The sequence below is a fragment of the Schistocerca nitens genome, chromosome 3 (assembly GCF_023898315.1).
Source record: "Schistocerca nitens isolate TAMUIC-IGC-003100 chromosome 3, iqSchNite1.1, whole genome shotgun sequence".
NCBI lineage: Eukaryota > Metazoa > Arthropoda > Insecta > Orthoptera > Acrididae > Schistocerca > Schistocerca nitens.
The window spans coordinates 948951132-948966018 of NC_064616.1; the positions used below are offsets into that span (position 1 = coordinate 948951132).

General features: G+C 41.5%; 1 protein-coding gene across 1 annotated transcript; it reads left to right on the top strand.

Moving 5' to 3' along the window:
- The first annotated feature begins 1140 nt into the window (after positions 1-1140).
- On the top strand, positions 1141-12657 carry LOC126249502 (uncharacterized). Its single transcript, XM_049951155.1, has 3 exons — positions 1141-1795; positions 2976-3295; positions 12577-12657. Exons 1-3 carry the CDS (start codon positions 1141-1143, stop codon positions 12655-12657), a joined length of 1056 nt encoding a protein of 351 aa, XP_049807112.1.
- The last annotated feature ends 2230 nt before the right edge of the window (positions 12658-14887 follow it).

Here is a 14887-nt window from a genome sequence, read left to right on the forward strand (position 1 = left end):
TTCGTCATACAAGTCGTCAGAAAGGTGTTTAATGATAACATGTTGACTGAAATTGCTTTTTGAACGGTGAAAATCGGACGGTTTCGTGTGGACCCATAAACTGGTATGCTGACGATTACGTATTGTGGCGACGCAATTAGTGAATGACGTCACGCAGCCGCGTAGCAGTTGCACCAAAGAGCTTCGATCCGCGAGGTGATTTCACACAGCATCACGGCGAGCGACGCGACTTCGAGATACCGAGCGCAATCCCGGCATCTAGCGGCCGAACTACAAACTACGCCCGCCTACAGCGCCACGGAGCGACGCAACTTCGAGACAACGAGCGCAGTTCCGGCATCTAGCGGCCGAACTACGAACTACGCCGACTACAGCGCCACGGAGCGGCCGACGGGGAACTACGTCGCCTTGCAGCTGATCTTCAACTTCACGCGAGCTCCAGCGGCGGCACAGCCACGCCCATCTCCAACGTCAAAACATCGCGACTCGTGGTAACGTCAGTTGGTGAGTGAAGACGACGGGTTAAAATAACAGTAAATTGCAGTGGGCAGTATTCGCAATAAATAAACAGTTTTTAAATGATATTTACGTTAAGAAAAGTGCTCAATTGCAGTAATTTCAGAAAAGTTGTGAAGCATACTCTGAAGTCTAGCATGCTTACCTATGCACACTGCACTGAATAAATGGTAATTGTTTTGATGAATTTGCATTTATAGATTTTGTTTGAAACATTTTTACATAAACTGTGTATGTGGAAATTGTTACTGGAAATTTAGGTTTTTGAGGGCTGTTATGTTCAGTACCCATGCATGTTGTATCATTTTGGGAATTAACTGAAAGGATTGCAGGGACTGTTTGATTAGTTTCACGGTAATTAGGAGTGTTTTGGGTTATTGGAGGTTATTTTGTAATACTTGCCTGGGCATTAAATATAAACCAAAAATGTCTTCTGAAGATAAGCAGGTCTGTGAGGCAGTAGTTGAAAGAAAAGGAATAGGACAGTAAGATAGAGATGATTCGGGATTCAGTGATTGTGGATTGTCATTAGGTAGCCCATTAGCAAATTCAACTAATTATCCCGAAATACCGGGACAAGCGATGAGAGCTAGGCCAGTTTCAGAGGATGCTGATAGGTGGTCGATGTTGATAGACTTGATAAAGAAGACTAGTGAATCAGTAGGCTTGATAGAGAAGAGTTCACAAGAAACAAGAGAAGCGTTAGAGAAGCATTTACAAGAAACTAACGCGTCGTTAGAAAAGAATTCACAAGAAACCAAAGAAAGCCTGGAGTCATTTAAGGAAACTATAGCCCAAGAGATCCAAACATCGCAAATGAAGATAGAATATAATCTGAAGAAGGAGATGCAGGAATTACAGGAACGACTGAAGATGGACATCAACGAGAAAGAGAAGATGCTACAGAAGAGCATAGACCAAGTCCAGGGAGACGTGGAAAAGGTGGAAGGAAAGTTAACAAAAAAGATAGAAGACGATATTGAAGAAACGAAAGTCGAGTTGGGAGAAAGAATCAACGAAGTGGAAACAAATTGCAATCATCGAATCGCCGAGGTGACGCAGATGCAAAAACAATGCAACGAGGCGGTTAAGGGGATAGGAGATAGGCAAAACCAACTAGCTGTCAATCTGAGAAATGCTATAGCCGTGCAACGAGAAGAGGATAACAAGAGGGTTGAAATGGAGGTCAAGCAGTTACACCAGGGAGTGCAGCAATTGGAAAGCAAAACAGAAGAAATTGATAGACGAATTAGCAATGCCGCCTTAGCCGTTGGGGAAGGTAAGGTCGTTACACTAATGAGCAGTGATAATCGGTGCATCCAAAGTAATACAGGGCAGAAATTTAGACCGAAAGGAGGGTTGCACCCAATGATATTTATGAAATGGCTAAAAGGAGTTTTCCCAGCACATCTTAAGGACTCAGACAAGATTCAATTTGCAGTAGATAGAATGGAAGGTGAGGCATTCACTTGGGGGGTCCGGAAGAAGGAAGGAACTACTAGTTATGACCAGTTTGAAGAGGAATTCTTGAAGAAATACTGGTCCACAAGTCATCAATGTGCAGCAATTGAAGACCTACTCCATCGCAAATCACTTAGTACATGGAGGGGAACGTTGAGAGAGTTTGCCGAACACTTGTGGGAATTGAACGAGACCTTGGAACAACCCCTAAGTGATAACGTTATGATATCTGCGATAAAAAGAAGATTGAATCAGAAAATGCAAGAAACTATATCCGGGAGCCTAATTAAAAATAGGGAGGCCTTGATGGAGATACTGGAACAGTTGGAATCTGTTCGATCACAGGGACACAACAACCTAATGATCAAAACCGAGGGGGAGGTAATGACCCCAGGAATCATTTCGGTAATTCGTCTAATTATAGAGGAAGAGGTGGTAGTCATAGATACAGGAACCAGGGTGGTGAACGTCAATGGAGAAATGATTGGAGAAGGAATGAAGACCCAAGAGATCATGAGAGAAGATGGGATAGACGCATGAATGACACGATGCATATAGAAGAGGAGGAGAGACCGGAAAACTGAATGGCACTCCAGATGAGGTCCGATCGGGAATGAGAACTACGAGGACCAGAATAAACCTACTAAGACACGACAATGGTGGAGACCTCAGAGAAGATCTACTGGAGGAAAGAAGTGGGATCCCCAAAGAACCCAGGCTACCCATGATAGGGATCAAGTTATGTGGACTGAATATCGAGGCATTAGTTGATACAGGAAGTGAAGCATGTGCAATATCCAAATGGTTATATGAACAGATACTAAAAGCGAATATTAACTTGCCTAGTTTCCCAGTGAGTGGAGTGAGAATAGTGAACACATTGGGTGCAAAGAGTAAACCTATTAAAGAACAAGTGTTAATTACATTCAAGATAGAGGAAGAAGAATACGAAGCAACATTTTTGGTAGTGACCGGATTGAACACATCGATTATTTTAGGGATAGATTGGTTGAATGAAGTTGATGCAGTAGTGAGTTTTGATGAAGGTACTATCAAAGTCAAAGGAAGAAAGGGAGAAGAGAAGAGGTTGAAATTTGCTGAGGGGAGTGCAATCGAAGAAGAGGAAGAATTCAGAAGAATAAATTTATGTCACGAAGAGGAACCCACCACAGGATACGGGGAAGAGGAACCAGGAGCAGAAGTGTTGATATACCTTGAGGGACTAGCACGAGAGGATAGACATAAAGAGGACAAAATCAGAAAAAAATTGGAGGAGATGACGCACCTAGATGAGAGGACTAAGAAGAATTTAGCCACAGTATTATACAAGCATTGTAAAGTATTTTCTCAACGGCCAGGTATCATGCAAGGAGTGGAGTGTAAGTTAAAGATAAAGAACCATAAACCGTTCAATATAAAACAGTATCCCATTCCCCAGGCGAAACGAAAAGCAGTAGATGAAGAAATACAGAGGATGATGGACCTTGGGGTTATAGAACGGGCCAATAGTCAATACAACAACCCCCTATTTGTTGTTGATAAGAAGGATGGAAAGGTGAGGATAGTTTTGGATGCACGAACGGTGAACAAAATCATCGAACCGGAGAGGGACAAACCAGAAACTATAGAAGAACTGATTCAAAAATTCCGAGGAGCAAAGGTGCTTAGTAGTATCGATTTGACTGCTGGGTACTGGCAGATACCATTGGCCACAGAGTCTCGCCAGTATACAGCATTTACTTATGGAGGAAAGTGCTATCAATTTAGAGTGTTGCCATTTGGACTTAATGTGTCAGTGTCTGAGTTTATAAGAGCAATGGATAAGATACTAGGCGAGGAGTTACTTAAGAAGGTCACCGTCTACGTAGATGACCTCTTGATAGCAAGCGAATCGTGGGAAGAGCATTTGGATAGACTGGATGCAATCTTGGCAGCTTTTGAAACCGCAGGGGTAACTGTAAATCTGGACAAGTCGGAATTTGGCAAATCAAAGATAAAATTTCTGGGCCATATAATATCCGAGGAGGGTATCTATCCTGATCCTAGTAAAATGGAGGCTATTAAAAATTTTCCGGCTCCTCATAGTAAGAAGCAGTTGCGAGCATTCTTTGGGGTCTGCGAGTTTTATAGAAAGTTTGTCAAAGGACCTATGCTTAATGCCCCAAATATGAGGGAATTGACCAAGACGAGGATGCCGTGGCATTGGAGTGCAGAGTGCCAAACCCAGTTTGAGAATATTAAGGAAGCACTATATAATGCAGATATATTGTGCCACCCAGATTTTTCCAAGGAGTTTTATTTAGGGGCATACAGCTCTGACTATGGACTAGGAATACATTTGTACCAAATAGAGAGGAGCGGAAATGGTGAGAGTGTGAGAACAATAGCGTTCGGTAGCAGAAGTTTAAATGCTTGGGAGAGAAAATATTCGATTACTGAAAGGGAAGCATTGGCAATTGTGTGGGGGTTTAAACGTTTCCGGTATTATTTGGCCGGGAGGCATGTGAAAGTCGTGACTGACCACAAGGCCCTTACATTTCTGACTACCAGTAAATTGAGGCATAGCAGACTAACGCGATGGGCCCTAGCATTACAAGACTATGACTTCGAGATAATTTATGAACCAGGAGCAACACATATAATACCTGATGCGTTGTCAAGATTACCAGCTGACTCAAGAGGAATGTTGGTGGACAGGCCGGAAGGAGAAGGAGTTAGAATTAACCTGATGAGGGGAGTACAGTATGAAGAATTCATAAGGAAGTTCCTAAGGAATGTGCGTAGGGAACAGAACGAGGACGAGAAATTAAAGACAATTAAAAACAAATACAGGTGTGCAGGAGAGGAAAGAATTCGCACATTCTATTATATTCACAATGGGATACTTTATAAAAGAAACAAGGAGAGTGAGGAGAACTGGAAACTCTGTGTGCCTGAGCATGTGGTAGAAAAATTAATTTGGTATACGCACTATAGTATTGCGCATTATGGACCAAAGAAGTGTCTGGAAAAGTTGAAGTTGGATTGTGCTTTCAACAACATGGGAAGGCATATACGTAAAATACTGAATACATGTGACACCTGTCAGAAATCTAAGACGACTACAGAACAGCACAAGGGATATATGCATCCAATTGTACCAACAGCAATTAAGGACATAGTTGCAGTGGATCTATTTGGGCCATTTCCTGCCTCGCGAGGGAATTACACACAAATCTTAGTAGCGGAAGAACTGGTTTCCAAGTACATAAAAATTTTACCCGTTGAAGAAAGCTACTAGTAGAGCCATCATTAACCAATTTGAGAAAGACTATTTTCAAAAGGTGTGTATACCTAAGCGAATATTAAGTGATAATGGGTCACAGTTCAGGTCAAAGGAATGGACAGAAATGCTAAGTGAGCACGGAATAGAGCAAATTGCCATTTCTAGGTATAGGCCAGCTTCTAACCCAGCGGAACGAACAATGAAGGAATTGAACCGTTTATGCCGAACCTACTGTCATAGGAAGCATGGTTCATGGAAAGAATATCTGGAAGAATTTGAGCGGGTTAAGAATCACCTCCCACATGATTCCACAGGGTTTGCACCATGTGAAGTATTGTTCAATCAGGAACCCGATAGTATTTTTCGTGAATTGGTAGTCTACCCACCAGGAAGTTCATTGACCTGGGAAAGGAAATTGGAGCTGGTGGAATTAAGTATGAAGGAGAAGGCTAGGAAAAGACAGGAAAGACACGACAAACTAGTGAAACCGATAACTTACCAAGTAGGAGACCTGGTATTAGTAAAGGTTCATGCTAGATCAAAGAAAAGAAACTCTGAAATACATAAGTTTAACCACGTTTATAAAGGACCATACAGAATTATAAAAATTGGTCATCCTAACACTGTGGAGTTGGAATATGCACGGACAAAGAGAGTGCATGGTAAAGAGCATGTGGAAAACATAAAAAGGTACTACTCACACGAGAACCGAAATAACCCAGATGAGGAAGAGGAACTCGATTAGGGCAAATGTATGAACTGAGAGTATCTAAGCTCCTTGAAGTAGTGTGTAGGACATGATTAGGACAATTAGCTGTAAAATGGACTTTTGAAAAAGGGAAGTGTTTATTTACATTGTGTTTTGTGATGTATTACAATTAGAGTTGCATATTTCATATCAAAAATTAGCTAAGGATGAATATAAAACCTGTAATAGCTAAATGGTAGTATAGAATTCATATATTCTGTGTTTAGATAATAATTTTTGAGTGTATATGTTGTGTGTTTTCATTTTGATATTGGACTATAGAGGACTATTGCTGGTTGAGATGAAAAATTGTAATTTTGGACAATGCTATTTATGTGATGTAATAACCTTTTGTAAATTATTGTGGAGGCAGCCCACTACCGGAGTCCAGGACTACTTTAACAATTGTAAATTCATTAATTATTTGTACTGTATGTACTGTTCAAATGTAACCATGTTCTTAAATCCCTTGCCGATTCTTTTTCACCTGCGGTTCAAAAGAAGTTTTTGAGGGCGGGGATGTAAGGGGTCCGCAGGCCCTTACTACTAAATTTGCGCTCACACAGGTCGACAGGGCAACTATCGAATAGTGTGTGTGCAGGTTGCGAGAGCGAAAGGGGATTCACCGGAGTGCCGAGCGCTGCTTGGGTAGATTCCCGCGAGGCGGGAAGAACTGGGCGGCAGTTAGAGTGTGGAGAGTGCGGAGTCAGGGTGTGGTAGGTTCCCGCGAGGCGGGCAGAGCTGTGCAGAAGCCAGCAGTTGAATTAATGCAAATTATCGACAAAGGGAGTGGCCATCGCCGCGGTTTAACCCCTTTGTGTTAGTATTATACGGGAAAGTGAGAAAGTTTAATTACAGAGTGATTTCAGTGATATTAAGTGCCGCTATTGAACTTCCGCGTCTACCGCGCCGGCATTACTTGGATTACAGTGATTGGATGTTGCGTGTGACGATTAAGAATAACTAGAGAAACCTGTGCTGAAATTAGCCGTCATTTACAGTGTATTGACGAAGGCAGTGGCTGTCTCCTTATTTTGTGCTTTTGCTGAGAATATAGATCTTGTTTGTGAAACTGTGTTGTGTCCTTCTTACCACCAAACAGTACGTATTACCATATTTGCGAAGGACAATACGGAATGTAACATCCCCTGAGCAGTCCAATCCGATTGCCAGCCCATTAGGTACACGGTCACATTAATCAATTATCTAATTTTGGGCTGCTATTTTGATCCCGAACGAGCGGATAAATAAAAGGGTATGTTACAGCTTCAGTAGCACAACTTCAGGCTGTTGCCAATGGGCGTGACTGTGGGGGGCCAGACATGGGGATCTGAGGAACATCCAGTATGTTCCACATGTCCCACAATCGACTCACTACTGTGGCTGCCAAGGGTACTTTCTGCACTGAGGTTGATCCCTCACCTGTGGTCAAATGGCAGGTCGTTCCAAGGTATGACAGACAGTGAAAGAATTTCTGGGGCCTGATCAGAGGGTCTCCTGACAAAAACCATGAGCCAGATGCAGTCACTTACCCTGTTCCAGAGGAAGCCTTGTGGCCCGCAAGGTCTGGGCATTCACAGAGGGCGCAATTACTGACAGTAGGAAGCTCCAACATTAGGTGTGTAATGGAGCCCAAGTAGTATAGTAAGGGGCATTAACAGACAACAAAGGATGCCACTCCCCCTCCCCCTTATGACGTCATCGATAATGTCATGGGATTTCCCCATCTCCTAACTCTGAGTCTCTCCACATGTATCTTCATTTAAGCAAACACTGGGAGGGACAGACCTACTGGACATCACACCCCCCTCCCCCCTCGACTTATCACCCTAAGTACACTGTTCAGTACCCTAAGTTGAAGTCCAAACTGTGCACTGTTAAGTTGGAACACTTGTTCCTTTAATTAAACTAATACCTTTTCAGGGAGATCCCTTTGCATGGTCGAGAAGTTGGTCACCGTGCACCGCTAATGCTCTCAGAAGGTTGGGCAGAGCTGTCAGTCGCTGGAATCGCTGAGCTGCCTAAGACATAAGAGTCGCGCAGCCAGTAGTCTGCCCACCATCCTTCAGTGTCAGCTCTGGACAGACAAAGACACCTCACGCATACTACGGATTTGATAACCTATTGTCAAATGGAGTAGAGAATCTCTGATTCCTAATGCTATGGTGAATACCTGTGTGATGGCTCTGAAGCCAAAAAAGAAAATCTGTTAAGGCGCTATGCTTGTTAAATTCACCACAAAACCAAACTTTGTGAGAAATGGATGGTGGTTATTTATCTCCAGCACATAACCAACATAAACAGAGCTGTCAAACACGTTAACTTATATGTACCAGGCATGTAGCAGCAGCATTTTGGAATGAAACACGTTTATACCTATTTAAAACTCGAATAGTAGCCATAAAAAAATGCGGCAAATACATATGATGGCAAAGTGCGATTTTTTTTGTACAAGAATTGTTGTTGATACCGTACTTTTACACGACGTTTCAAGACGAAAAGTTAAGCTGCAATCACCAACAGTGTCTTGTGACATCTAATGGGTGTAATATGCAGCCGGCCGCGGTGGTCTAGCGGTTCTGGCGCTGCAGTCCGGAACCGCAGGACTGCTACGGTTGCAGGTTCGAATCCTGCCTCGGGCATGGGTGTGTGTGATGTCCTTAGGTTAGTTAGGTTTAAGTAGTTCTAAGTTCTAGGGGACTTATGACCTAAGATGTTGAGTCCCATAGTGCTCAGAGCCATTTGAACCATTTTGTAATATGCAGTCAACAGCCTTCGCCACGCTTTCTCAGCACATAAGAAAAGCTTCACGTTTCCACAAATACAATATACTTACGTGATTCACACACACACCTGAGCTCATAGCACAGGAGTTCTGTGGCGAGTGATCAGCTTCCAGCATCGGCCACATACGCAAGCTGATCGAATTTTCTGGCATGTATGGTACTTTTACATCTAAGGGACTGCTGTTATATTTTCGACCGACACACGTTTGGTGTGAGTTAAAGTAGTTACTTGATGCTTTGCAGCAGAATGATCTGTATCTCATATAAGGACCTCTGCTAAGATATCGTTACTCGATCTCCAATATCAAAGAAAATTTGCACCTACAGAAGTGTAAACTCCCCTCTCTAGATGCTTTGGAAACGAATGTTGTACCGACAACACTGAATGTCCTGTTACAAATAACGAATACAGTACCGAAATCAGCCGTTCGATTTGCAGGCAGTATCCTAATTTCACCTCTCTCTTTGGACATGACTGTGTGAGAATATAGCATTTCGATCCCACCTATTGCCGGCCGGTGTGGCTGAGCGCTTCTAGGCGCTTCAGTCCGGAACCGCGCGACCGCTCCGATCGCAGGTTCGAATCCTGTGTGTGATGTCCTTAGGTTAGTTAGGTTTAAGTAGTTCTACGTTCTAGGAGACTGATGACCTCAGATGTTAAGTACCATAGTGCTCAGAGCCATTTGAACCATTTGATTCCGCCTATTAGTCTGTAATAGGCACACACCTCTGAATTAGTCTGTAATTCAGAGGTGTTTGGACGTTTATTTCGCGAAACATTAATGCTAAACTTTACAAAACCTACAGCTTGGACACACAATAGAACGATCCACATCTCAGGTAAGCACCTCGCTAAAGGGGTTTGTAAAATTCAAGCCATATTAGCGTAGAATTAATAGTGGCTGTTTCACTGGCTGTTATGAAATTGTGCTTATAAGCCATTGACATGGAGTGGTACTTCTGTTAGCAGTTTGAAACAGAGAATGGTCCATCTCTTTCCAGTGTCACAATACTGTATTATACGGATTGGAAAAGCTCTTGGTAGGTTAAAAGGGAAGGAATAAATGTTGTTATTCTATCTCCAGAAAGGGCATAGGACATTTTCCAAAACTGAGCAGCAGCCGAGTATAGTCGGAGCCAAGATTAGGGTTGTTCTGAGCATCTGGCGTGACGTCATCCTCCGACAGCCAATGAACTTCCAGTAGTTTTCTCAGCGCTCTACTGTGAACGTCTTGGCCAGTGTGAGCGTTAAAAAATGGTTCAAATGGCTCTGAGCACTATGCGACTTAACTTCTAAGGTCATCAGTCGCCTAGAACTTAGAACTAATTAAACCTAACTAACCTAAGGACATCACACACATCCATTCCCGAGGCAGGATTCGAACCTGCGACCGTAGCGTGAGCGTTAAACGTGGGCGTGGCATTTATTCGGTGAATTTTTGTTCAGTTTGTTGGGATTTGTCACGGATTATGGTGGCGAGAGACAGATTTTACAGGATACACGCTTTCTTCGAGTATGAAGCAGAAAACGGTGGACCTGTCACAGATGTTGCCAGATCTCAGAAACGCACTGCACAGGCGAGTGGCGTCAGCTTGGGAACTGTTCAGCGGACTGTCAGTGAAGGTAATTTATCTGTCCAGACCAGTGGAAGCCCAGTTTTCAGATCCCCAGGGAAACATCACAGTCGTGAGAAGCCTGTCACGAATTTAGACGATTTTGAAAAAGATGTTCTAAGGTCAGTTTTGCTAAATATGTACATGACAGGCGAATTTCCTACTGTTAAAAAAATTACGTTGAAAATGCGAGAAACTATAAATTTTCAAGGCAGTGTTACATCAGTGCGAAGAGTACTGAAAGACATTGAACTCAAATATGTAAATGCAAATGTTAAACGAAAATTTTGAATGGAACTTTGTGATGTATCTACTTCAAGTGCACACTTTTTAAGAAGTAATCTTCAAATAAGAAAATCTGCCAATCCGAAAATTTTTTAGTTGGACGAAACATGGGTAAACCAGGTTCATACAGAGAAAACGTAGTGGAATGTGTGGTTTTAAAGTACCAATTGGTAAAGGGGAACAAGTAACTGTGTTTCACGCTGGTTCTGCTTCCGGATTCATTCCAGAAAGGAAATTAGTGTAGCGTGTAAAAAAGATCAATTCAGGTGATTACCATTCTGAAATGAAGTCAAGAGACATTTACATTATAGTTTAGGGAACAGTTTCCCCTAACGTGAGTGCAAATCAGCGATTGCTATGGTCAGTGCGAGTTATCACTCAGTTGTTGATGGCAAGGCTCCCACAACAAGTACAAAAAAAGCCGATATCATGTTGTGGGTTGCAAGTAAAAAGATACCACACACTGCCGCTCAAATTAGGGCTTAATTTTTAAATCTTGTGGGGATTCATAAGTCTCTTGTAAAAGTGTATGAAATCGATTGTATTGCACAGGAACGTGGACATACAGTTTTGCATTTGCCACCATATCATTGCTAGTACAATCCGATAGAGCTCAGCTGGTATAGTACTAACGGTTATTGTAGTAGAAATAGTAGTAGCAGATTCAATTCATTTTAACAGTAGGTCTCATCATGATTTCAGACTGCAATAGGTTCCCAACTAGCTGTAGGATTCTCAGCCAGCTGTACTGCAGCAATCAACACTCTCTTTTAATGGATGAGAATATGATTTTTTTAACGAACACCGATTTTCACTGTAGATACACCTTGGTGTGACGGAAATTTAACATTGATGAAGACGAAATGTTAAAATCCAAGCATCCTTCCTATAAACAGAATGTGACCTAATGTCCAGACCAGCACTACATTTTTAAGTATTGCTTCACACAAATTATGTATTCAGTTTTCGTAGGACATCTAACATTCCCATCAGATTTCTATCTACCTCTCACCTGTAGCGTCCAGGCTAGCCATCAAGAATATACTGCTCAACTTTACTACCCTGATATAAGACTCGACTGCAGTGGTGGAACTGACAGATCACCAACTAGCATTGTAAAGTATGGAAGGCTCATGTGGTGGTGAGAACACTGAGAGTGTCGATGACGATGACGACGACGATGATGATGATGGAAGCTGTAGTATGTGAAGCATTTTGCTGCAGGTGGGGTGTATTTTGTTGGACATTTTGGCTTAGTAAGGAGACATTTTGATACATTGTTTTCTGCCGTTCATGTATGAGGTGAAGTATTATTTAGTCTCCATTGATCATTTTCCAGCTTCATATAAATTCCTCAAAGTCCAAACTTATCTGAAATATTTTAGATTTATCAGAATACTTCATAAGAAGTCTCTGGTATGAACTTACAGCATGTCATACACATGTGACATTCGAACACAGTATACATCTGAGCAGATAACATTATTTCTATGACAGGCTACAGGTATGAACTTGCTCAGTTCTAAGTTTAGAATCCATGCTGCTTTCAATAACGTCAGAATGCAAGATGGCTGATCTGGGGATATGAATGCAGTCCAAAATAGCTGTTACAATTCCCGTGGCACTGCAGTCAGCTACTGCCACAACTCATCCTCAGTGCAGGCTTACTAGCAATCAAGTGAACCCACCATTCGTGCTCTATTCTCCGTGGTGAAAGACTGATCATCATCATCATGAAGCAACATCAGATACCTACCGCCTCCAGGCAGAAGAAAATGGCGTGCACACTTGACTGTAAGTATTAAACCATTCCTTTACCTCAATGTTTATTATTCTTTATGTGTGTATGCGTATGTATATGTTTTTCATGGTTTTCTTTTATTTCTCCCACACTTCAACAGCTCAATGCAGTGCCTGATACATTTGAGAAGCAGCAGCAGGAGGTATCAAGCCAGCACGCAGACAAGCTCTCAACATGCTAGAGTGGAAATCAAGTCAGCATGGAGAACTGTTTCCAGAGTTCGAGTTTCCACTAGATCCACCAAGTCAGCATGCAGACAAGCTCCCTGATGCAGTGCCTGATATATTGCAGTAGGACATGAAACTGTTTCCAGACTTCAACATTCCACTATATCCAACACCTGGACCATTCATTGAACCTCAGCTAAGTCATTACAGAGTGTTGTTATTCAACACCACTTATCAGCTGACTGCCAATGGATTGAAGCATGTTAATATAGTTTGGCACCTGACATAGACCTCATAGTTATAGTGGAAATAGAGAATGTCTAACTGGGTATAAAAGTGCATTTTAGTGATATGTAGTGGGCTCAGCTGAGCAGCAAGCTTAAATAAATGAGGACTGCATGCCAACTGAGAACAATCCATTCTCTTGAGACATCAGCATCTTTGGCAGCAACAGTGTATCCATTGTTGACATGTTTTGGGTGTGATACGATGACATTACCATTTCAAGACCTGGTGGAATGTGTATATTTCAAGCATCCAAGTATCATAAATCTGCATGGTCTGTAAAATTCAATAAGGATTGCCACAGAGAGAGTCAGTCTCTGATGAAGATGTGTTAAACTACTCTTTAATCATACTGTCAATTATCTATTGGAACATGAAGTTCATCATGAGGATGAGGAATTAAATGTGTGTATAGCTGTGTGTATGTATACTATACCTAACTCTGCTGGTATTACTCCTATAAACAGAAATTCCATGCAAGTGGAGTTTACAGAAGGCATTATTAAGTCTATTAGTGATCCTGTCGGATTGCATGAAATAAATGCTGATTTAAAGCCTATAAAAACAGTTATTTGGGAAGCATTGCAGAGTGATGAATGGGGTTGTTGTAGAAAAAAGAGAATGACAGTTTTTTTAAAGGTGGTGATTTATTTCCCACAGTTCACGCAGTACCAAATGTATGTTGACAATGGATAGAAATTGTATCCAAAAGATATATAATAATAAATAATATTTCTCTTTTAGAATTTTTAATATGTTGTATTCCATCATACACGTTAATTATGAGACCCAACACTTCAGATGTTGTAGAGAGAGCTTTAGTAGTTCACACATTTTCAATGTGAGAGAGACTTTACAGTTCATTCACTTCTATATCAGAGGAACTTAGCACTTCCATAACCTTCACAGTCATATACTGTTCAAATAACAATACACCCAATGCTTTAGGAATAGCAACCATTGCAGATTCCTGAAGTTTAATATTAGCTGCGTCACTTGCTGTAATTAATATGCCTTTGATCCAACATACAGTATGTATTAGAAACCATCCTCATGAAATTTACTCCATACATGACTTCTATGGAATTCATCCAGCACAGGTGACAACATTTTGGACATGGAAGTAACTACGATCATGGCCTGCCTGTTCCCATGGCCGAATATGTGCAGAATGATAGACAAATTACTGAACAATTAATATGTAAACTGTCTCACATTCTCGTTCTCCTGCAAAATATACTTTTTGCTTTTTCTTACAAGACAAAGCAAAAGGTGTACTCATGGCTTAAGACTTCTTACATATACTTCAAAATCCGAGATAAAAACACCTCCCATGGTAGATAGTTCATTCTACATATACCAATCTGATGTATGCACGAACCCATGTGATATAATGAATGAAAATCATGTATAACTGGAATTATGTATGAAACAGGTGAACAACACAAGGTATTTGTGGTGGGGAGAGGGTGGTACTGCCCCTCGATGGTTGGTGGGTTCACTTGATGGCTAGTAAGTGTGCGCTGAGGATGAGTGGTGAGGGTAGGTGACCAAAACACCGTGGGAGTTGGAACAACTGTTTTGGACTGAGTTCGTATCCTGAGGTCAGCCATCATGAATTTTGACATCATCAAAGATGTCAAGAGTTCTAGAGCCATGTTGGTTAGCAACTGTGGGGCAACATCATAGAAATACCTTCGCACTACTCATAATAAATAAATAACTAAATAAATATATTTATTTATTTATTTATTTATTATGAGTAGTGCAAAGGTATTTCTATGATGTTGCCCCACAGTTATATATATATATATATATATATATATATATATATATATATATATATATATATATATAGGAAGAGTCACCTAACGTTACCGCTGGATATATTTCGTAAACCACATCAAATACTGACGAACCGATTCCACAGACCGAACGTGAGGAGAGGGGCTAGTGTAA

Excerpts from the sequence above, each read along its gene's own strand:
- LOC126249502 (XM_049951155.1), top strand. The coding sequence starts at position 1,141 with ATGTTGATAGACTTGATAAAGAAGACTAGTGAATCAGTAGGCTTGATA. Across the intron at positions 1,796-2,975 it reads CGCCTTAGCCGTTGGGGAAG|GGATAGATTGGTTGAATGAA; the intron begins GTAAGGTCGTTA and ends CGATTATTTTAG. Across the intron at positions 3,296-12,576 it reads CTAAGAAGAATTTAGCCACA|CTCAATGCAGTGCCTGATAC; the intron begins GTATTATACAAG and ends ACACTTCAACAG.